The sequence below is a fragment of the Mastigoproctus giganteus genome, chromosome 14 (genome assembly GCF_048544385.1).
Source record: "Mastigoproctus giganteus isolate SK-2022 chromosome 14, ASM4854438v1, whole genome shotgun sequence".
NCBI lineage: Eukaryota > Metazoa > Arthropoda > Arachnida > Uropygi > Thelyphonidae > Mastigoproctus > Mastigoproctus giganteus.
Window position 1 is genome coordinate 97,805,613 of NC_143588.1, and position 25,603 is coordinate 97,831,215.

Here is a 25,603-nt window from a genome sequence, read left to right on the forward strand (position 1 = left end):
TGCCATGAATAAGGAAAAAAAAAAAAAAAAAAGAAAAATCAGCTGACAAAACTTTTTGGTGCCCATATGTAACAACTGTTAAGCAGCACTCAGTCTGCAGACACGTCACAAAGTATATTTTGTTGTGCTATTTTACTCGTAGGAAAGTCGTGTTGTGCCTTATTTAAACCTAGCTGCTTAACTCTTTCAGCAGCAAGTTTGGTGGAATTTTGTAGACCCCGGGTTGAGTTTCTTGCTAACAGCTATTCTACTGTGGTTTTGAGTGTTTTGTTTTTATTTTGACTTTTGTTTGGTTATACAGAGTGAAATTGCCAAAATCAAAAAAAAAAATCTTAAAAAAATACTTTTTTGATGCAGGTAATATCTTTGCATCTATGAATCACTTGATTTCATTGACTGGATCCAAAAAAAAGTTTTGCTTTTGTAAGCACAAATTGGACAATGGTGACATAGGTGTGGTCTCCTGTGATTTTAAAAGCTGTGTTTTGTGCTGCCATTCATTTCCTTCTGTGGTTTCTCTCATACAAGGAAGTGGATGGCAGTAGTTTCTTAAAACAGGTAAGAGATGGCAACATTTACTGGAAGATTTCGAGGTAATTCATACATAAAATGAAATATGTGAAACATGAAATGACCTTGAAAAACTTGTACACTTCGTAGGAAAGATTAAACATGTTGGAACAATTTGGTGTGAGTGGAAAATGCCAAGAAAATGTGATTGCTTCTTATACCAAAGCAAAACAAGATAATCTCATGTTTTGCTTTGGTGCAAAAGCAACTGCAACAAGTTAATAATTATATTTATAAGAACTAATGTGTTAAAGCATGATGGAAAATAGCTAAGTTTGCAGAATGGCTGGATTTGAAATTGACAAGGATAATTTGGAAGAACTGCAGCCACTCTGGAGACTTCTGAAATGAATTAATGCAGGTTCTGCAAAAATGGATAGCATTAGGAAACAGCTATTCACAATAATGTCTGATTTATTCATCCTTCTCAAGGCCTAGAAAATTGTAGCAAAGAACGATCCTTAGAACAAATGTATATCAAAGTATTAGAAAGGTACAAGACAAGGCTGAAAAAAAAGCCGTGAGTTAGGGTTGATTTTGAAAGTGTCTGCAATTCTGTCCTGACACGATAGGAGTATATGATGAGAGCCTTGTCGATCAATTTGGTCGGCCCTTGAGAGATTGTGCAAGGCTCAAGGGGTAGAATTTTTCTCAGCCTGGTCTGTGCTTGTTAACAGGAGAGATTGCTTCTACACGGATGGGATACACTTAAATAGAAAGGGTGCGAATATTTGTTGATGCTATCGAGGCAGAGTTAGGTGGGTTGAAAAACTGCTAGCTTGGGGGGGGGGGTACAAGAACTAATAGATTAACAGTAGCCGCTGGCAGAGGTAAAAGTGATTCTTGCAATACTTCTATTGAAATGCAATTGAGCAGCAGCCTGGAAAGCAAGGCAATGGGAATTTCCAGTACTGCTGGGAGTCATAGGGGAACAAGTAAATACATGGGCTGTGTTAGGCTAACTAAGAGTAGACACAGGTGAATGTACACCAATGCTAGGAGTATAGTTAATAAATTCGATGAGCTTGAAGTGCTAGTCAAGACATCAAAGGCAGATATTGTTGGCATATCAGAGACCATGGTGTCACAGACATAAGCAGTGCAGAACTGGAATTTGGGGAGTGCAATGTGTACAGAAAAGATAGGAAGGGAGGAGGGGTTATGCTGCTAACTAAGAAACAAAAAATCTAAGAAAGTGCATCCAATTGATGTTAGTGGACAATGGAATGTTGAATCTGTTTGGTGTGACATAACCACTGGGAAAGGAAAAAGGAGGGTGCGTGTTATAGGCCTAATGAATCTGATGAGTATAATCAGCATTTGTGTAGAGAAATAGAGTGGGCCAGTAAATTAGTGTCTTATAAAGGGGGATTTTATTCCCGGATATTAACTGGAATTTGTGGTTTGGTCACTCACACACTAGCAAGGCTTTTGTGCATTTATTGGATGATCGTTTTCTACAGCAGCATGTTTGGGAGGAAACTAGAGGGAGTAATACTCTTGATCTGATTATCAGTAGTGATTCTTCATGCATAAAGAATCTGCAGATAAAGGAATCACTAGGTGGCAGCGATCACAGTGTGCTGAAGTGGGATTTACTCAAAAAGGTAACTACCATCAAGGGTAAAGGGAAGGGTTTTTGCTTTTGTAAAGGTGACCACAGTGGTCTGAGACAGTATTTAAATTCTATACGGTGGAACCAACAGCAAATTCAAAATGGGAAGCATTCAAATAATTAATTTTGGATGCTATTCTACTAGGCTTTTCATGCCAACAAAGAAATATTGTTCAAGATTTAGGCCTAAATGGATATCAGATGAACTAATTAGACATGTGACAGAAGAAAAATGCATGGGATACATATAAATTAACATGTGACACAGAAGCCTATGATAGATATAAGCTGGTGTGTAACCAAGTTACAAAGGAGGTTAGGCAGGCGAAGGCAGATTATAAGAAATCTTTGGCAAAGGATGCAAAGAAAAACAGCAAAGAGTTCTTTACTTATGTAAACTTAAGAAGGAACGGGATGAATGAGATTGGTCCACTTGATATCAATGGTTCAACTATTTATGATCCTGCTCAGGTAGCTAACAAATTAAATGAATATTGTGCATCGACATTCACACATGAGTTATTCAGGGAGGGGAATGCCAGAGGTGTATTGAACTCTGGCAGTAAGCTAGATAATATAATAACTAAGAGTCAAGTGGAGGAGAAATTGTTGAAGATAAACACAAGAAAGGCACCTGGAATGGATGGAATCTGACCATTTATATTAAAGGAGGTGGCAAAGGATGTAAGCAAACCCTTAGCCATAATTATGAAAGCTTTGGACTCGGGGAAAGTACCTATGGACTGGAGATGTGCAAATGTGACCCCAATCCACAAAGGAGGATCAAGGGGGGGGGGAGAGACAATTACAGACCTGTTAGTTTAATACCTGTTCTGGGGAAATTAATGGAGGTAATGATTAAAGAAGCATTGCAGGATCATCTAGACAAGACCAGTTATAGCTCAGACACAGCATGGTTTTGTTAAGGGGAAGTCTTGTCTGACTAATATGATTGGATACTATGATGTAGTCACAAAGGAACTGGATTCAAAGAATAACTTTGATACCATATATGTGGATCTTAGAAAAGCCTTCGATACTGTTGCATGTGGAAGACTGCTGCACAAATTGGAGCAGTGTGGCATTGGAGGCAAATTGCTGCTATGGATAAAGGGATGGTTGAGGGGGAGAAGACAGAGTGGTAATCAATGGACACTGCTTATCAAGGACTAATATTATTAGTGGAGTCCGTCAGGGTTCAGTGTTGGGTCCATTGTTGTTTTCTGTATTTATAAATGATATTGATGATGGTATATCAGGCTTGTCCAAGTTTTCAGACAATACAAAGGTTGGCAGGGTTGTTAATGACACTAATGACAGTACACTGCTGCAAGAGGATCTATAAAAGTTGAGCAGATGGGCTGAGAGGTGGAAAATGAAGTTTAACATTGACAAATGTAAAGTACTACATATGGGTAGCAGTAATCCCAGAGTAACGTATCAACTCTGTCAACTAGAGAATGAAAAGGACCTGGGGGTAATTGTGGAGGCAGATATGAAGTTTTCTTAGTAGTGCAGACGGTCTGCAAGGGTAGCTCATGGTGTCTTGTCAATGATATACAGGAATGTTTCTAGCAGGGATAAGGAGGTGATTATCCCCTTGTATAAAGCAATGGTCAGACCATACCTTGAGTACTCTATATAGGTCTGGAGGCATTTTAAAAAGGATGTAGAGCTATTGGAACGAGTACAGAGAAGGGCAATAAGATTAGTGAATAGAACAATGGGTTGCTCTTACGAAGAAAGGCTTAAGTTTTCCAAATTACAGTGTCCGGAGACTAGGCACCTGCGAGGTGATCTGATTGAGGTGTATAAAGCCTTGAATGGTTTAAGCATGCTCAATGCTGATGGGATTCTTCCTCTTGCTCAGAAAAATTGCCTGAGAGGGCATAAATTCAAATTGAGGAAAGACTGTTGTAGGATAGATGTGTGGAAGTTTGCCTTTAGCCAGTGGGTGATTGATTGCTGGAACAAACGTCCATTTCTCTTTGTAGAATTTGATAGCTTAAACAAATTCAAGGCGGAACTTGACAAACATTTGGAGCGAGTGGATGGGTGAAATATGGGGGGGGGGTTTGGCTAATGCTATATAAGCTTGCTTTCTTGCATCATGTGCCTTTGCTAATGCTAATATAGTTCTACAAACCCTGTGACAATGAAAAAGAGGGTAAACACCTAATTTATATTTATTGTATAAGCTTATTTTAGGTATAAAGATCCAAAGTTGCAAGGAGATTTAACTAAATATGATGTGAAGGCCTGTTCTTACCAAACGAAACTCACAGGTCAGTATTGTTAATGCGAACATTTATTTTTTTATAATTTCTGTACGCATATCTGTTTTAATTTTTTTCAAAGAAATTCAGTGAACAACATATTTCTTTTATAACCAATAAATCTATTGGGGCAAAGGATCGAGTTTGTAATATCAGTACAAATAATGTTTTGCTGGAAGAGAAACCGGTTTCCAGGCTAGGGAACTGCTGTCCACTCCTCAGACTGGCTAACTCAGCCACGGAATGAAAAAAAAAAAAAAAAAAAGCCCATAACATTTCCTCACTTCATTGATGGGGTTTGAACGTTGGCATTTTCCACCTGGTGTGGGGAGGAGGAAGAGGGTGATTATAACCACTGCTATTGGCAAACACACATTATACATGACACAATATGGCCTAATCACTGATGTGCCTAAAACCCTACAACAACAATCAGATGTGTAGATATGCTGTTCTCCAATGCAACATGGGATGAGCTACAGATAGAATGACAATCCCTATCTGCAGATGTACTCACGCAACTTATAACATTAAAGCCATTTTGTGAACCCATACAGGCTTGATTAAGTATTAGGTAGGTGGTCCTGTCTGTACGTCATTTCACTGTGTGATGCCTATACAGGATGATTCACTACCAGTGCGACAAACTTGCAGGAGGTGTAGGGGGGGCACAAAGACGAATCGGAATCACATAGCATTGCAGAGTCCAAAATGCCTTCGTCATGCGATAGAAGACGTTGAACGGGAGGTCGCGTGAACAGCGATCCCGCTGGAAGTCAGCATTTGCGAACCGTGTCTGTTGAAGAAACCAAGTAGCAAAAGTCCTCCGGAGTGGATAATCCGCAGGCTCCAATGATTGGACGCGTTGCAGATGGTATGAACTCATTTGGTTTGTTGACAGTATCCTCCATACAGTGGATTGGGAAATACCTAATCGTTGGCCTATCGCTCGAGTACTCGTACTCGGATTGCCTTCTGCAAGACGTAGGACATTCTCCTCATTCTCTGGCGTCCTCGTCGTTCGCTCTCGATTCATGGTACCTCTCGTGAAACAACCAGTCTCAAGTAACCTTCTGTGCACATGTGCGAAAATCGTATGATGAGGAGCACGCCTGTGCGGGAAACGTTCCTAGTACAAGCGCAGAGCGGCGCGCCCGTTACAGTCCGCAGCTCCATACGCGAGGTGCATGTCGGCCAGTTCAACGTTTGAATACTCGCCCATCCTACTGCCTCGGGAATCGGTTCGCAAATGCTGACTTCCAGCGGGATCGCTGTTCACGCGACCTCCCGTTCAACGTCCTCTACCGCATGACGAAGGCATTTAGGACCCTGCAATGCTATGTGATTCCGATTCGTCTTTGTGCCCCCTTCACCTCCTGAAAGTTTGTCGCACTGGTAGTGAATCACCCTGTATACCAAGTGTGGCAATAAAGTTCCTGGATGTGCAATAAAAATAGCACAAAGTGAAGGAGCTCAAAACTAGTTTTATATTTATTCGAAGTAATCACCTGATTGAATGCGCTTATGCCATTCTGCAAGTTTCTAAAAAGAGTCAACGAAGGTGTCCAAAGGGATGATGTTCAGTTCAGCAGTCGCATTTTTCTTTATTAGCATTAGTAGTGGCAATTGATACAAGAAAGCAATCTTATATAGCAACAGAAAAAAAAAACACTCCAATAGTTTGTTTAATTCTTCCTTGAATTTTTATTTAAGCTATCAACTTTTAAAACAGCATAGACGTTTGTTCCAGCAATCCACCACCTAATGGCTAAATTCTGCACGTCTGTTGTGCAACCGTCCTTCCTCTTCAATCAGGCTCTAGTGGATAGCACAGTTGGTAGAATCGCGGTCCTCGCACACCAGGTGCAAAAGACCTGAGTTAAATTCCCATCAATGGCATGGGGAATCTTTATATGCCTTTTTCACAACTTGCTCAGTTGGTCTCAGGAGAGGACAGTATGTTTTTTCCTTCCAGGAACTCTGGTTTTTCGTCCAGCAAAGAAAATTGACCACAAAACAGGTAATTTACACACAGTATACACGGAGCAATGTGACTTTAGTCACTGATGCTCCTAAAACCCAATTACAATCACAATCACAATCTCAATCAGATCACTTTGCAGGTGCCTTGTCTCTAGACGCTGAAGAGCTGAAGCTTTTTTTTTGGTAAGAGTACCAATTTGTTCCCTTCATCAATCTTGTTTCTCTTCTCTGTAGTCATTCCAGCAGTTCTACATTCTTCTTACGATGCCTCCACAACTGTGCAGTACTCAAGATGTGGCCTGATCATTGCCTTATACAAGGGATGATCATTTAATTTGTGGACTAGTGGAAGATTTTGTTTATCGTGCATACTTTCCATAACTGCCGCTAGAGTAGCTCTCTCTTGTTGCTACTGAGCAGACTGTGCGCATGCCAGTACTTGTTGAGTTAGTTTTGCATAAAGAGTTTTTTTAGCCGCTTTTCACTGACGATCGTTTTGAAGCAAGTATTATGGGCATAGAGATTGAACAACAATATGTGATTCGTTATTGTGTCAGATGGGGCTTAAATGCATCAGAAACAGTTAAAGAGATGAATGAAATGTATGGTAATGAGTGTCTTGGTAGGACTATCATATTTCTTTGTGACCGAACTTTCCGGTGCGAGGTGGTTTCTCCATCAAGACAATGCCAAGCCCCATATGGCTAATATTGTGCGGGTAGTGATCACTGCCATAAGTGCCGAGGTACTGCACTTATGGCAGTGATCTCCCTTATTCATTGACTTAGCCCATGTGATTTCTTCCTGTTTCCACGTCTGAAAAAAAGTTCTAAAAGCAAGTGTTTCTCAATGCTGCTCGCAGCGCTACAACAGAAGCACTTTGCAGTCTTTTGAAAAATGGCTTGCGACAAGCTTTTAATGCATGGGTACGATGGTGACAAAGGTGTAAAGTTCAAGGGGGAGAGTATTTTGAGAAGAAATCCACAGAGAATTCAGATGACAATATAAGTCTTGCCCCAGTCGGCGAATTAAATGATCACCCCCATCCCCCATAGAATGGAATACTTACCTTATCCCTACCAGCAGGGCCGCTGTGACCCTATGTGCTGTCAGTAAACGAAATCAAATTTGCCGCCCCAAAATATTTGGATTAAAAAATAAAATAAGGCGTAAACAATTATTATTATTATTGAAAAAGAAAAGAATTACAACATATTTCAAAACAACTAAAAATCATTCTGAAATTCTGGAAATAAACTTTAAATTCTAAATCATCGTAATCGTACTCAATTACAATAATAAAATAAACGGAAAATGCTAATGTTAAAATTTTTTTTACAAATCTGTTTCCTTGCTTTAAGAGATGTGAATTTATTAATTATTTCATTTATGTTTATTTGTTCCAAATGATAATTTTGTATTGAAATTATTGCCAAATTAGAGAGTCGTTGACACGTAGATCAGAAATAATTTTTCATTAATTTTAATTTTGAAAAATTCCACAAGCCAACTGAAACTGGAAAAATTGACGAAAGTCAGAAAAATTTGTATTAGCATTAGAAGTGGCAGCTGATGCAAGAACACAAACTTATACAGCATCGGCCAAAAAAAAAAAAAAAAGGAAAAAAATCCATTTCCCATTCACCTCCCCATCCGCTTCAAAACTTTGTCCAATTCTTCCTTGAATTTATTTAAGCTATCAACTTAGCATTAGCATTAGTAGAGGCATATGATGCAAGAAAGCGAGCTTATGCAGCATCAGCCAAAAAAAGAAAAAAAAAAGAACACTTCCATTCACCCCTCCGTTTGTTCGAAATACCTGTTCAGCTGAGCTTTAAATTTATTTAGGCTATCAACTTCCACAACAAGGGATGGAAGTCTGTTCCACCAAGCAACTACCCGCTGGCTAAAGGCAAGTTTACGCACATCTGTCCTGCATATGTCTTTCCTCAATTTGAATTTATTCCCTCTCAGATGATTATACTCAGCAAAAGGAAGAATCCCGTCGGCTTTGAGCATGCTCAAACCATTCAAGGCTTTATACACCTCTATCAGAGCACCTCGCCGGTGCCTAGTCTTCAGACACTGTAATTTGCAAAACGTAAGCTTTTCTTCGTAAGAGCAACCCTTTGTTCCATTCATTAATCTTGTTGCCCTTCTTTGTACTCGTTCTAGCAGCTCTACATCCTTCTTGAAATGAGGCCTCCAGACGTGTATACAATACTCAAAGTGTGGCCTGACCATTGCCTTATACAAGGGAATAATCACCTTATCCCTGCTAGAAAAATTCCTGTATATCATTAACAAGACACCATGAGCTACTCTTGCAGCCCGTCTGCACTGCTCAGAGAACTTCATATCTGCCTGCACAACCACCCCCAAGTCCCTTTCATTCTCTACCACTGTCAGTGTAGTACCACAGAGTTGATACGTTGCTCTGGGGTTGCTGTTTCCCATATGTAGTACTTTACATTTGTCAATGTTAAACTTAATGTGCCACTTCTCAGCCTTTCCAGATCCTGTTGCAGCAGCATAGCGTCAGTAGTTTCCTTAACAACCCTGCCAACCTTTGTATCGTCTGCAAACTTGGACATTAAGCTTGATATACCATCATCAATATCATTTATAAATACAGAAAACAATAATGGACCCAACACTGAACCCTGAGGGACTCCACTAATAACATTAGTCCACGATAAGCAGTGTCCGTTGATTATCACTCTCTGTCTTCTCCCCCCTCAACCATCCCTTTATCCAGCAGCAATTTACCTCCAATGCCACATGGTTCCAATTTGTGCAGCAGTCTTCCATGTGCAACAATATCAAAAGCCGTTCTAAGAACCAAATATATAATATCAAAGTTATTCCCTGCATCCAGTTCATTTGTGACTGCATCATAGTATCCAATCAAATTGGTTAGGCAAGGCTTTCCCTTAACAAAACCCTGCTGTGTCTGAGCTATAGATGATTCTGCAGTGCTTCTTTAATCAGTGCCTCCATTAATTTTCCTGGAACTGAAGTTAAACTCTCAGGTCTATAATTGCTTGTGTCAGCCTTTGATCCTCCTTTGTGAATTGGGGTCACATTTGCACATCTCCAGTCTGTGGGTATCTCCCCTGAGTCCAAAGAAGCTCTCATAATTATGGCTAAGGATTTGCTCACTTCCTTTGCTGCCTCCTTTAATATAACTGGATAGATCCCATCCACCCTAGGTGCCTTTCTTGTGTTTATCTTCAACAATTTCTCCTCCACTTTACTCTTAGTTATTACAAGATTATCTAGCTTACTGCCAGAGTTGAATACACCTCTGGCATTCCCCTCGCTGAATACCTCCTCATGTGTGAATGTCGATGCAAAATATTCATTTAGTTTGTCAGCTACCTGAGCAGGATCATCAACAGTTGAACCATCGATATCAAGTGGACCAATCTGATTCATACTCTTCCTTCTATAGTTTACATAAGTAAAGAACTCTTTGCTGTTTTTCTTTGCATCTCTTGCCAAAGATTTCTTTATTTTGCCTTCGCCTTCCTAATCTCCTTTGTAACTTGGTTACAGATCAACTTGTATCTATCATAGACTTCTGTGTCACGTGTTAATTTATATGTGTCCCATGCATTTTTCTTCTCTGCCATATACTCAATACTAATCCAGCCAAACAATCTCCCGACATTCTCTAGTACGATGGGGATACCACGATAGACATTACTCTGGCCACCAGATCTATCGCGGACCACATAACCTGTTGCACTGTCACTAAAACTGGACTACATCTGACCACAGAACAATTACTTTACAGCTGAATCGATCAATAGTCCGAAACACAATACCTAGACAAATGGAGCACAGGTATGCTATTGAAAAGGCTGATTGGCCCGTATTCCAGGAAACCTTACGGATGACTGCACATACACTCAAAATGGAAGAATCAAGTCTAGACCAACACCAACTGAACTGGTGAAGCTCATCACCGAGGCTGCAGACAAATCCATAAAAAGGAAGAAACCGTCTGCAGGAACAGTACCCTGTGGAGTCCGAGCTGCAACGACTAATACAGACAGCAAACACATGCCGGAAAAATTTCCAAGCGCCAGACGTAGCTGGTCAGCTGCAGAAGTCGAAGCACTACGAGAGCAATATTGTACACCAAGGAATCGATACACAGCCAAAATTCGAGAAAGAAAAAAACGCACGAGGAAGCATCTAGCCTCCACTGCAGGAAATGAAGACCCCTGGGGAGTGGTCTATCGGGTGACCACTAACAAACTCCCAGGAGAAGTCATCCCCACAACCAGGAAACCGCAAAGTCATGGCAAGAATCAATTAACAACATCGTAGATGCCATGTTTCCAGAACATCTGGATCCATCCACCCTGGAGCAAACACAGCAACACAGGAAGATGAATCCTTCACTAGGATTGAGCTGAAGATTGCGGCTGCCAACTTGAGGAACAAGAAGCCTCCAGGGGAAGATGTCTTAGAACCAGAGATTATTAACAAGACAGTCGAGACCATTGCGGAGGAAATATTAAAACTATACAACAAATGCCTAAAAGAAGGATACTTTCCCCATGCTTGGAGGGTGGCAACGCTCGGACTAATCCTAAAAAATCCATCAAAGCGGCAGGACCTCCCGGGGTCCTACCGACCCATAGCACTCTTGACAGTACTCAGCAAACTGCTGGAACACCTGCTAAGAAATAGGACAGGAAACCACTATTCAAATACAGGTCTAAAGTCCTCGAATCAGTTCCGCGTCCGGAAAGGACACTCCACCACCAATGCCCTGCAAAACATTGTCAATGATGCCACAACAACAGATCGGAAATATTTCTTCGTTGTTGCAATCGACTTCGCTGGGGCGTTTGACACCCTCTGGTGGCTAAGCGTCCTCAGCAGGCTCCGGGAGACCAACCTTCCAATCAACCTATTTAAGTGCATAAGTACATATCTATCCAATAGATCTGTCAAAGTCACTGTTCCATACTGCACAGTAACAAGATCAATTTACAGAGGATGTCCACAAGGCTGCATTCTGGGCCCACTTCTTTGGAACGTGGTCCTGGACGGATTTCTAAATCTCAATCTCGGAAATGTCACATCCCAAGCATATGCAGACGACCTCATTTTGATGCTGGCCGAGGACAGCAGAGCAAATTTGGAAAATTCAGCAAACCGGGGGCTTGCCACCCTACAACAATGGGTCGATAGAAACAACCTAGCAATAAGTTCAGCAAAAACAAGCTCAATCCCACTTTACCTAAACATTATGACTTGCGCGTTCAACACAGTGGTATCGTCACTGTCCTCCCCACACCGGGTGGAAAAGGCCCTTGTTCGAATCGTGTCGATGACGCGAGGAAGTTTAGTGGGCTGTTTTCACTCCGTGGCTGAGTTAGTCAGTCTCAGGCATAGACAGCAAGGTATCCCCCCAGAAACTGGGGTTTTTCGTCTAGCAAACAGGCAAATCGATCAGAGAACACACACAATTTACAGACAAAATAAATATACGGGTAGATGTAATCATTTACAGGGGACCCTAATACCATAATTTAGTTCACCCTTTACCATAATTTAGTACATCCTTTCATGGCAACGGTCTTCCCCTCTGGCGGTGCCATCATTCAGCAGGATAATGCGCCATGCCACACTGCCCAGATTGTTCGAGACTGGTTCGTGGAACATGGGGAGGACTTCTAGGTATTTCTGTGGTTTTAAAATTCTGCAGACATCAATCCCATCAAGCATCTGTGGTTTTACGTTGGAACAGCATCTCCGATCTGCAGTGTCTTAACCATGGACCTTACAGGAGTTAAAGGATCTTCTGGTTACATATTGGTACCAGATACCACAGGACACGTTTAGAAATCTTGTAGCGTCCATGCCCCCCCCCCCGGGTACGAGCTGTGTTGTCTGCACGTGGAGGACCAACATGATATTAGGTAGGTGGTCATAATTTTTTGGTTCATCGGTGTATTCCATCTGTAAATTGCGTGTGTCTGGATGAAAAACTCGAGTTTCTCTTGGAGAGGGCACCTTTCACGGAGGAAAATAGCCCATAACAGTTACTCGTGTCATTGACGGAATTTGATCTCTCTCCTTTTCCACTCGGTAGGCGAAGAGCAGTGATTATAGCCACTGTGCTACCCACGATAACCGTGCGCAATGAATGGAAGAATTGCAGACAGCGTTAGATTTTTAAGAATGTCTAAATTCGCCGAATTTTTGAGGCATTACTGTACTTTATGGAGTGTCTGCGAATGAAGTGCGATCAGGGAGCATTTCCTTATTATTATTATTATTATTATTATTATTATTATTATTATTATTATTATTATTATTATTATTATTAACCATAAGATGCAAGGAAGCCTGAGGTTTATGCTGCACCGCCCAAAAAAAAAAAAAAAAAATCTGAGTTACCCAGAGAGAGAGAGAGAGAGAGAGAGAGAGAGAGAGAGAGAGAGAGAGAGAGAGAGAGAGAGAGAGAGAAATCACCAAGAAGGAGAAGAATGACGATATTCAGCTCAGGACCCTGGGTGTGCCAAGCCCATACTCACCAGATGTGAGCCCCTGGGGCTTTTTTTTTTTAATAGATTGTGCAATAATGTGAAATAGAACTCTGGCTGTAGTGTCCCAGTTACAAAACTTGAAACTCTTGCTTTTGAAAGCTAAGATTATTAACCTACGTATTATGTGAAATGTATGCTTTGATTAAAATATTGTTTAAAGAATACTTCACCAATGGACCAAAAAATGGCAGCTACTGGGAAGAACTTTCTAAATAGTTAATTGGACTACAAAAGCAACCAGGGGCATAACTAGGACATGGCTAGTGTGGTCCCGACCGCCATTGCCGAATGAGTTTCAAGATTTAAAATAACTGATTTTAATAATTTATTTTAAATTATTATTATCCAAATTAACTGTTATTAAAGTGTTTCTTATTTATAAAGTATGATTTCATGGATAATAATTAATAATTACTAATTACTAAATATTAATTAATGTTATACAGTAATATGTCTATAATATAATTACGTATATTTTAGAAAACAAACTCATATTTCTGATATTTGCCCACAGGTGGCAAAAATTCTTAGTTACGCTTCTGAAAATAGCAATTTGCCTTATATTGCAGAATAGTGATAATTTCAATCATTTTTCATGTTGTAGCAAATCTGATAATGTAAGATTGATCCTTCAGAATATCTTTGCAGTAGCATGGCTCGCTGTCTCTGTGAACTGTCCAGATGCGAGCACGTCGCCCTACATATCCTGATAAGTATGGAGTTATAACTGTAAAAATTTGCATGTTTTTGAACAGAAATTCTGTTGTTTATGCTTATTGCCTCAATTTTAAATAGGAGAGTTGATTGCATATCGATTGTGATGATGGTGGAGTAATGAGTTGGATGAACCAAGAAGTGCTGCCATCTGTTAACTTCCATTAAAAAAAGATGTTTGTTATTTGCCATGTTGACTTTGAAATCCATGTGCTTTTATTGTGATTCTGTTTGCTAAGTTATGGAAACTCCGTTATTAACGCATCTGAAAACTGAAGATTATAACTACGTGTATGAACCTGCAGAAGACTCCTTTCTTCTACTTGATGCTCTTGAGAAGGATTTAAAAATGATTAAATCAAAGAAGTAAGCATGATGCAACTGAAACTTCAGAATTATTTGAACGTTTGGATAGTACGGATTGCGAATGAAATTTCCCGTATTGTGATCCCATAGCATATCATAATTATAACAAAAATTATAATGCATACGGAATTTTTTACCAGTCATAAATAGTTATGGCGAGTCTATCTGATGTTACAATGGCCTCAGGTGTAGGGAAATCATCGCGCTCAGTCCTGTGCTCTTTCCCTAAGAGCACTGGGCCGAGCACAAATTTACTGGCACAGATAAAATATTCGTGCACCAGTAAAAAGGAGCCAGAAAATACCAATTTGGAATTATTCTGTATTTTTTTTAACAATTTGTATAATAGTTGTAACTTGTATTATAATCTAAAGCAGTGGTTTTCAACCGAGGTGCCGCAACAATATTCCAGGGGACACTAAGGGCGCGCGAACCAAGAAACTTTGGGAACCTCTGATCTGAAGTAATGATAAGCCGTGTAACTTTACAATGCAGCCCAGATCTAAATTTGTGGAGAAAAAAAAAAAAAAAGATAAAAATATACTAAATTTGAGGAATATGTATTATATTCATATAAAAATATTATTAAGGATTTTATGTTGCATTACTGATAATATAACATACCTAATACTAAAATATAAATCAAACAAAAGTTTCATCTCTCATAAAAATAACTAAATAAAAAAATATAGATACCATTTATAATTTGGCTGCCAACATTTTTTACCTCCTGCATTGCCCCCCCCCCCTGCCAAAAAGGTTGCTCACCACTTGTCTAAGGTAATCTCTTGTATGCAGCTTTCAGAAGATAATGTGACAGTCCCATGGAGGAATTGCCATGCTCTGAAGTTGCCTAGTTGTGTGTTCTAGACAACTCTTGTTTGGGAATGACATAAATTGGGCCCTGGACTGGCATTTGAATATTAATTTTTTAACTTGATCTTGCAAAGCCATTTTAGAGCTGCTCTAACCTGCAAATGTTTCAACCATTTTTGTGTTAGTTATAATTATTCCTAATCATGTTTCAGATTAATATTAGATATATGCATTAATATATACCTAATAATTAGTATATACATACTTTTATTATTATTATTAGCCATATGGTTCAAGGAAGCCTGAGGCTTATGCTGCACCAGACAAAAAAAAAAAAAAAAAATTTCTCTATTACCCTAAGAGAGAGATAAGTAGAAAGGAATCACCAAGAAAGAGAAGAATGATGATATCCAGCTTAGTGGGTGTGCCAAGCCCATACTCATGTAATACTTTAGTGACTTGGATATAGGTTGCAGTTAGCTAATCTCAGGCAGAGAGAGAGAGTACAGTTTTACCCATCAATTATACAGGATTTTTTTGCCTTGGCAAAATGCAAATTAGCCAGTGGACACCACTTAGAAGACATAATATACATAGTGCAATAATTTCTACAGTGCATTAGTATCAAATGCACTGTAGAAATAAATAATAACAACAGCAGCATGTACAGGTTGAGAAGACAGACAATATTTCTTGATGTTGGACTTCAACTTCTGTAGATTATAATTTTTAGGAAAGGAAATATATGAGAAGAAAGGTTGTTCCAAAGACCAGAAATAGAAGGGAAATGAAGAAGCAAAATTAGTTTGAGTTTGAAGCCAAACTGTGAATGGATGATGACTAGCTGAGTAGAATTACAGTTGCTAATTTTAAAGATTGGTGCCCTTAGAAATATCTCTAGAAAAAGAATTCATCAGAAATTAAATATTTTTGTGTTAGGGATTGGGGTGAATTTGTAAGTGAAGGATTATTCATTAACCTGACTGATCTCTCTCTTGGATATAGCTTCAAGTAGTTTCAAGAGAAGGGTGGAAAGGAAGGTCCACTTCAGATGTAGGAATGGTACAGCAGATTTCAGAGTTATACAAGGTTAGCTGCTGTTTAAAAAGAGGAAAGCCTATTTTTCCTTGATGCAGAGGAAGGAGTGTTTGTGATATGTCCATGTAAAGAAAGCCTGAAGTTAGAGTTATCCTCCTATTAAATACATGTGATCTTACCTGAAATCTGAGTGTTGTTAGTATTATTATTAGTAGTGAAAAATGATGCGAGAAAGCAGGCTTATGGAGCATTAGCAAAAAAAAAAAAAAAAAACTGTCTGCCTCATCTGTCCAACCCCTCCAGTAATTTGTCTAATTCTTCCCTAAATTTGTTTAAACTATCCACTTTCACAAAACCAGATGGTAATTTGTTCCTACAATCAGTCGCTGTCTGGTTAAAAGAAAATTTTTGCATGTCCATCCTGCATCCATCCATTTTCAATTTGTTTATGTTGTTCCCTCATGGATGTTGCCCAAGAAAGAGCCTTTGGCTCTGCAATTTGTATAGCCAAAGGCTTTTATGGTAAGAGTACCCCTTTATATTCTTGACTAATCTGGTTGCTCTCCTCTGCACCCACTCCATGAAATCCACGTCTTTCTTAAAATGAGGCTTCAGACCTGTATGCAATATTCAAGATGTGGCCTAAACATTGCCTTATACAGTGAGATAATTACCCCTTTGTCCCTACTGGTAGAATTCCTCTATATCACTGACAGAATTCATGAGCTGTCCCAGCAGGTCTACATTTCTCAGAGAACTTCATGTTCGGCTGTACAATTACCCCTAAGTCTCTTTTGTTCTCCACTACACTGAGTGTGGTACCCTATAATTTGCATATTAGTAGAGGCATATGATGCAAGAAAGCAAGCTTTAGCATCAGACAAAAAAAAAAAAAAACCCCTTCCCATTTCACCCATCCATTAATTCCAAATGTTTGTCTAGTTCTGCCTTAAATTTATTTAAGCTGCCAGGGGCTTACATCTGGTGAGTATGGGCTTGGCTCACCCAGGGTCCTGAGCTGGATATCATCATTCTTCTCTTTCTTGGTGATTCCCTTCTACTTCTGACTCTTGTTCTCTCTCTCTCTCTCTCTCTCTCTCTCTGTCTCTCTCACACACACACACACACACACAGAGGGTAACTCAGAAATTTGAATTTGTTTTTGGCTGGTGCAGCAAAAGCCTCGGCTTCCTTGCACCATATGGCTAATAATAATAATAATAACTTCTATAGGCGCCTCCGTAGCCAGGTGGGAAGGAGCAGTAGTGCGTAGCACACGCTTCTTGATTAGACCGGGGTTTGATCCCGTCACCACCAAATACGGACGATGCGGAAAGGTCATGAAATGACCACCGCATATTCCCGGAGCAATATGGCCTTAGTTGCTAATGCTCCTAAAAACCAAATAACAACAACAATAACTTCTATGACAGATGGAAGTTTGTTCCAGCAATCAACCTGCTGGCTAAAGGCAAATTTCTGCACATCTGTTCTACAACTGTCTTTCCTCAATTTGAATTTAGCCAGATGGTAATAAATTTAATAGCTTTACTAATCTGGGCAAGAGCAAGAATCCCATCAGCATTGAGCTTGCTCAAACCATTCAAGGCCTTATACACCTCAATCAGATCACGTCACAGGTGCCTAGTCTCTAGACACTGCAATTTGCAGAACTTAAGTCTTTCTTTGTAATAGCAACCCTTTGTTCCATTCACCAATCTCGTTGCTCCTCTCTGTACTCATTGAAGCAGCTCCACATCCTTCCTAAAATGAGGTCTCCAGACCTGTTACAGTACTCAAAGTGTGGCCTGACCATTGCCTTATACAAGAGGATAATCACCTCCTTATCCCTGCTAGAAAAATTCCTGTATATCATTGACAAGACACCATGAGCTACTCTTGAAGACTGTCTGCACTGCTTAGAAAACTTCATATCTGACAGCACAATTACCCCCGGGTCTTTTTCATTCTCTGTCACCCTGACTAGAGTAATGTACCGCACAATTGGTACATTACTCTTGGGTTACTGCTACCCATATGCAGTACTTTACATCTGTCAATGTTAAACTTCAGTTGCCACCTCTCAGCCCGTCTGCTCAACTTTTCTAGATTCTGTCGCAGTAGCATACTGTCATTAACAACCCTGCCAATGTTCATATCATCTGTAAACTTGGACATTAAGCCTGATATACATTCATCAATGTCATTGATAAATACAGAAAACAATGGGCCCAACACAGACCCCTTGGGGACACCACACTAATAACATTAGTCCACGAAGAGCAGCATCCATTGATTACCACTCTCTTGTCTCTTCACCCACTCAATCATCTGTTTATCCATAGCAGCAACTTGCCCTTAATGCCATACTGCTCCAACTTGAATTATTCTGGGATTACTGTTGCCCATATGCAGTACTTTGCATATATCAACATTAAACCTAAATTGCCCCTTCTCAGATCATCTGTCCAATTTTTGTAGAGCTTGTTTTGCAATAGTGCACTTTGATTCCTGTAATTACCGCTCTGCCAACTGTTATATATCATTTGCAAACACAGTAAGCTTGATATATCTTCATCAGTATCAATAAATACTGAAAACAGTAAGGGGCCAAGAACTGACCCCTGAGATGCCACTGATAACATTAGTCCAAGAAGAGCACTGCTATTTATTTTTACTATCTGTCTTCTGCCATTGAACCATCCCTTTATCCGTAGCAGTAACTTGCCCTAGTGCCACACTGCTCCATTTGTGCAGCAGTCTTTTATGTGGAACAATGTCAAATGCTTTACTAATTCTAAGTACAGGGTTATTAAAATTAAAGTATCCCTATGTAGCCTTAAAGTATCTCCCTGGAGCAAGTTCTAAGGCTTGTACTGAAGAGAAATTTGGACAACAGGTACAATAAAGAATGTGCTCGCCATTTATTGTAAAAAAAAATTGGTTACAAAATTTGTCACTATATGGCACTGTGGCAAAATCACTTGAATAGTGCTACAATTGTTCAATGTGCCCTCCATTTTGGTCATCAACAACAACAGTTTCCATTCAAAGAGCAGCATTTTCTACAGCAGAACGTAACATGTCAACTGGAATAGCCAGCACATGACATCTAATGTTGTCCTTCAGATCTGCCAGAGTTTGACATCCTTCCCGATACACCTGGTTCTTCAAAAAACCCCACAACCAGAATTCGCATGCGGTGAGGTCTGGTGATTGGGGTGGCCAAGATGTCTGGAAACAATGGCTGATGACCCGTTCATCGTAAAGTGTTGCCTTAGCAATCTTTGGACACAATGGTGGATGTGGGGTGGCACATCATCTTGCATGAATATGGTATCCTGAAGGCACCCATGTTGTTGCAGCTCTGGTATTGCAAAATTTGCCAACATTTCATAATATCGCTGTCCAGTGATGGAACAGGTGCAGGGTCCAGTCAGTGTTACCTGTTCAAAAAAATATGGCTCAATCATGAATGTGGCTGTAAATCCACACCACACTGTCACTTTTGGAGAATGTAACGGGACCTCTTGGATAACTCAAGGGTTTTCTGTTGCCCAAATGCAACAGTTGTGCGTATTCACTTGTCCATTTAAGCAGAAGTGGATTTCTTCACTCCAAAGGATGTTCCATGGCCAAGTGATATCTACTGTCATTCGTGCCAGAAACTGAAGTGCATATGTGAAAGAAATATCTGCATCACATGCTTTAGCATGTGCATCCTGTAAGGATAGTACCGCAACACCTGACGCATTACTAGCCTTAGAGTGGAATACAGCATGTTCACTTCACAAGAAACAGCTGGCACACTTGCGCTACCACATGGAGATTGACTTGATAAATCCATGACAGCCATAGCCACATCTTCAACATGAGAGGAGTCCACTCATTTTCGACCTCTACCTGTCAGCAACCCTTTGAACACCAAGATGTCCTGTAGCTTCAAATTTGGCAATCATTTTGCGGACAGCACAAACAGTCATAGGTCCACGCCTTATGTACTTCTGACGCTGGAATTCTCCGATAGCTGCAGCTGCATTGTTACTGTTCTGATAGTACAGCTTCACTAATAGCTCCTTTTCCTTCAACATTGTTGGCATTGCTGCTGTAGTGCAGGCAAACATCTACTGTATGATTTTGAAGAGACTGCTTTGCTTTTATACAGTACAGTAAAGCTGAGTAGTGGCCCTGTGGCAATAACTTACGATTATGCAAATAACTTACATTATTATTACATTATTATTTTTTTCCATTCGGTTTTTTTGTAATGTAGAATAGTAACTAATCAGATTGGTCAGAGATCATCTTTTGCAAATCCATGCTGTGATTTCCATATAACTGCATTCTTGTCAATTGATGATCGTGCAGTGCTTCTTTAACCACTTGACTTTGTTATTTTCCTTGCCTGTTTTCCCTTCTGATGCTCATATTGTTACGCTGAAAAAAAAAAAAATCCTCCTTTCCTCCCTTTTCTATAATTAGTAATCAGTTTGTTAAAGGTCTGTTCTTAATAGTTTTACTGATTGGAGATTGGCTGTTGATTAAATTTCATTAAACATCATTAAGTTGTAAAGGTGCTTTATTTTATTTGCACTTTTGTTAGTTTTAATTGATAAATATTAATTCTCATGGCCAACAGAATTCAACAAATCTGCTAACAATGCATGGTATTTTGCTAGTAGGGATATGGAGGTGATTATCCCCGTTGTATAATGCAATGGTCAGGCCACACCTTGAATACTGCATATAGGTCTGGAGGTCTCATTTTAGGAAGGATATAGAGCTGCTGGAACGAGTACTGAGAAGGGTAACTAGATTGGTGAGTAGAACAAAGAGTTGCTGTTATCAAGAAAGGCTTAAGTTCTGCAAATTGCAGCATCTGGAGATGACCTGATCAGATCACCAGCGGGGTGGTCTGATTGAAGTGTATAAGGCCTTGAATGGTTTGAGCAAGCTCAATGCTGATGGGATTTTTCCTCTTGCTCAGATTACTCACCCGAGGGGACATGAATTCAAATAGAGGAAAGACAGTTGTAGAATAGATGTGTGAAAATTTATCTTTAGCTACAGATGGATGATTGTTGGAACGAACTTCCATCTGCCATAGTGGAGGTCGGCAAGTTCAAGGCAGAACTAGACAAACATTTGGAGTGAATGGATGGGTGAAATGGGAAGGTTTTTTTTGGTTGATGTTATATAAGCTTGCTTTCTTGCATCATATGCCTCTACTAATGCTAATACGTGATATTTTTGACAAACTGAACAAAACTTTTTTCATTTTTAAGTAGTTTTTTTTCTTCGTTTTTATTAGATTTCAAATATATTTTTCTGAAGCTTTCAGGATATTTTAATTGATTTGAAAATGAGACCCGTATGTGTCTTTAGATCTTTTTATTTTAATGTGTTTTATTCAGGCAGTCTGAATCATGAAGAATGATTCAGACTGATTGGAATTAGTAAAGAATTAAAGAAAAATAGATATCTAAATTTTTTTATCCTTTTTTTATCACAACATTGGAAACACTGAAAAAGGAAAATTATTTTGACTGGACTCTTAACTCTAAACCTTGCCGTATCAAAATGAAAAATTAGCAGCATAGATTGATTGCTCTTTAAATTTTATGAAAATAAATTTGTGTGGAATCACGAAAAGGGCAGCATAGGGTTCTCTGGATTGTGAAGTATTAAAGCAGAAGAATCTTATTTTGACATTTTATACAGTATTTCTATAGAGCAACGTATATCACAGTGATTTTAATGCTTTTTTTATTAGATCATAGATTCAAATTAACACTAGCAGATGGGGAAAAACCATAGCAGTAGCAGGTGTGCAGTGCCTTTACTTCACCAATCAGGTTTTTTTTAGAAATAAAGCAAGAATTAGTAAAATTGGAAACTTTTAAAAATTTATTTTAATTCTGACAGTTTATTTTTAATAAATTTGAAAACATCATTAGAAACAGTAGTGTTGTTATTCAAAGGAAAATATGGCTAAGGTATAGAAAGGCAACACGAGAACCACGGGAAACTTACCGGACAAACTTGTTGCACGCTACCGTAGTTTCTTCCTGCATTCTCAGTAAACAGATGGTGCGTGTTATCGGTAGTGGCAGTAGAAGTTGATAATGATGTATTCTTTAGTTTTTTCTCATTATTAAAAGCAAATTATTGGAGTTCATGAGCGTAATACCTTTGCTGCTGAAATTTACTTACAGGTACATCCTCCAGACTGCCTCAGTCTTAGGGTATTTATCTCCCCCCTTTCCTGCTCTTTTAAAATAGGAAAATGACTTCTACTGCCACTACTGATAACACTCGCCATCTGTAGAGGTTTTTGTGGAAGGAGGGATAAATACCCTAAGACTGAAGCAGTCTGGAGGGTGTGCCCATAAGTAAATTTCAGCCGCGAAGGCATTACACTCATGAACTCCAATAATCTGCTTTTAATAATGATGTTGTTGCTGTTGTTGTTGTTTGGTTTTTAGGAGCATTAGCAACTAAGGCCATATTGCTCTGGGGATATGCGGTGGTCATTCCCTGACCTTTCCGCATCCTCTGTATTTGGTGGTCACGGGCTCGAACCCTGGTCTAATCAAGAAGCGTGTTCTGTGCACTGCTGCTCCTGCCCACCCGGCTATGGAGGGAGGTGCCTTTAATAATGAGAAAAAAAACTAATGAATACATTGTTATTGACTTCTACTGCCACTACCGATAACACGCACCATGTGTTTACCAAGAATGTAGGGAGAAACTGCAGTAGCAGGAAACGAGTTTGTTCGGTAAGTTTTCCGAAGTTTCCCGTGGTTCTCGTGTTGGCTTTCTTTACCGTCGCGGAAAAAAAATAATAACAACAAATTGTACAGCCAAAAGATCAGGCTGCAAATAGCTGAAAAAGAAGGAAACCAAATGATATTTTTTGACATACATGGTGTTGTAAAGAATTTTTTCATGGCTAAGCTATTCCAGTCAAAAAATAATTAATGATGAAGACTGGAAGTGAATACCTTACTGGAAGAATAATAAGGCTGGATGTATAAAAATTTGTCTTTAGTCAAAGAATAATAAACTAATGAAACAAGTTACTATCTAGCTTTGTAAAATCAGAGAACTTATATAGATGTAAAAAGGGATTAGATAAATATTTGGAAGAAATAGATGTATAAAACAAGGAGAAATATATTTTTTTCTCTTATTTATTATTATTTTTTTACAGTAGATGCTACATAAGCTTTGCTTTCCTGCATTGTTCTGCCATACTAATACTAATTATTATTATAATTAGCCATATGGTGCAAGGAAGCCTGAGGCTATTGCTGCACCAGCCAAAAAAAAAACTTCTGAGTTACCCTGAGAGAGAGAGAGAGAGAGAGAGAGAGAGATAGAGAGAGAGAGAGAGAGAGAGAGAGAGAGAGAGAGAGAGAGAGAGAGAAATTCTACAAACTAATTTTTAAATACAGATTTCTAAGATCAATTCTTTCTTCAACTTTTCTGGTGGAAAAATCATTAATCATCAAAGTTTGTGTTGTGAGTAAATTAGTGCTGAAATAAGTGTTGTGTAAATAACTTCAGTATCAAATTTGTGTTAACACTTACAATTTCTTTAAAAACAAAAAATTTGATTTAATGCAGGGCATATTAATATATTTTTAATATAATATAGTAAGGCCTTGGATTCAAGAGTGCCCAGGGCCTATTAATGTAAATGATGAATATCTAGGGTGTTATTCATTGAAGATTACCTACAAACACCAAAAGATTGTCCTGCTTTGAAGAGAGATGTGTGGGTATATTTGATTTAGAAGTTAGTTTGCTTATAATTTATTACTTTTCATAAAAATTGTAATTATTAAAACTGGATCTCTCATTAAATTTTTATAGACCCATAATCTGCTTAGAAGTTGGAAGTGGATCAGGTGTTGTCATCACAGCAGTGGCAAAAGCTTTGGGAAGTAGTGCAGTTTATTTGTAAGTTATATTCTGGAGTTTACTAAATTTTTTAAAAATGATTTCACATTGAATTAAATTATTGCAGTTAATTTATTATGTATAAAATATTATGTATGCTCTGAGTACTATGGGGAGAAGAGTGGGGTTGCCTTAATGATAGGCATAATATGAAAATTTACATCAATTTTTATAATTTTTATTTCTGATAATTTTTTTTATCATTTTAAAATGTAGTAGTAGTAGTGGCATGTGATGCAAGAAAAAAAGTGTATGAGCTTATGCAGCATCAGCCAAAAAAAAAAAAAAAAATAAAAAAATAACACCATTCCCTCCAAATGCCTGTCCAGTTCCTCCTTAAATTTATTCAACCTATCAACTTCCACAACGACAGACGGAAGTTTGTTCCAGAAATTAACTACCCACTGGCTAAAGGCAAATTTCCGCACATCTATTCTACATCTGTCCTTTCTTAATTTGAATTTATGCCCCCTTAGGTTCGTAATCTGAACAAGTGGAAGGATCCCATCAGAATTCAGTGTGCTCAACCCATTCAAGGCTTTATATACCTCAGTCAGATAACCGTGCAGGTGCCTAGTCTCCAGCCACTGCAATTTTCAGAACTTAAGCCTCTCTTGGTAAGAGGATCCCTTCATTCCCCCTCACCATTCTTGTTGCCCTTCTCTGTACACGCTCAGGCAAATCTACATCCTTCCTAAAATGAGGCCTCCACACCTGTATGCGATACTCAAGTTGTGGACTGACCATTGCCTTATACAGAGGGACAATCACCTCCTTTTCCCTGCTAGCAAAATTCCTATATATCATTGACAAAACCCCATGAGTTGCCCTGGCAGCCTGTTTGCATTGCTCAGAAAACTTCATATCTGACTGCACAATTACTCCCAGGTCTTTTTCATTTTGTACCACCTTAAGTGTAGTATCACATAGTTGGTACGTTTCTCTGGGGTTAATTCTACCCATATGCAGTACTTTGCATTTGTCAAGGTTAAACATCAGTTGCCACTTCTTAGCCCATCTGCCCAAATTATCTAGATCATGTTGCAGTAGCACATTGCCATCACTGTCATTAACAACCCTGCCAACCTTTGTATCATCTGCAAACTTCGACATTAAGCCTGATATACCATTTATCAATATCATTGGTAAATATACAAAACAACAGTGGACCCAACATCGAACCCTGTGGGACTCCACTAATAACATTAGTCCACGAAGAGCAGCACCCATTGATTACCACCCTATGTCTTCTCCCATTTAACCATCCTTTTATCCATTGTAGCAACTTACCTTTAATACCATTCTGCTCCAATTTGTACACTAGTCTTCCATGCGCAACAGTGTCAAAAGCTTCCCGAAATCCAAATATATGATATCAAAATTATTTTTTGCATCCAGTTCCTTTGTAACCACATCATAATATCCTATCAGATTTGTCAGACAAGACTTTCCCTTAACAAACCCATGCTGTGTCTGAATTATTGCTGCAGTCTTGTCTAGATGATCCTGCAATGCATCTTTAACCAGTGACTCCATTATTTTACCCGGAACAGAAGTTAAACTAACTGGTCTGTAATTACTTGTGTCACTCTTCGATCCCCCTTTGTGAATTGGGGATACATTTGCACATCTCCAGTCCGTGGGAACCTCCCCTGAGTCCAAGGACGCCTTCATAATTATGGCTAAGG

General features: G+C 39.1%; 1 protein-coding gene across 2 annotated transcripts in view; it reads left to right on the forward strand.

The window, feature by feature from the left end:
• Window positions 1-13,837: 13,837 nt before the first annotated feature.
• The window catches only part of HemK2 (HemK methyltransferase 2), a 55,920-nt gene continuing 44,154 nt past the window's right edge, over window positions 13,838-25,603 (forward strand). For both annotated transcript variants that reach the window (XM_090388809.1, XM_090388810.1), the window contains exons 1-2: window positions 13,838-14,096; window positions 23,829-23,915. In XM_090388809.1, coding sequence (XP_090244935.1) covers window positions 13,972-14,096; window positions 23,829-23,915 — 212 coding nt within the window. In that variant the 5' untranslated portion in view covers window positions 13,838-13,971. The remainder of the gene's footprint in view (window positions 14,097-23,828; window positions 23,916-25,603) is intronic.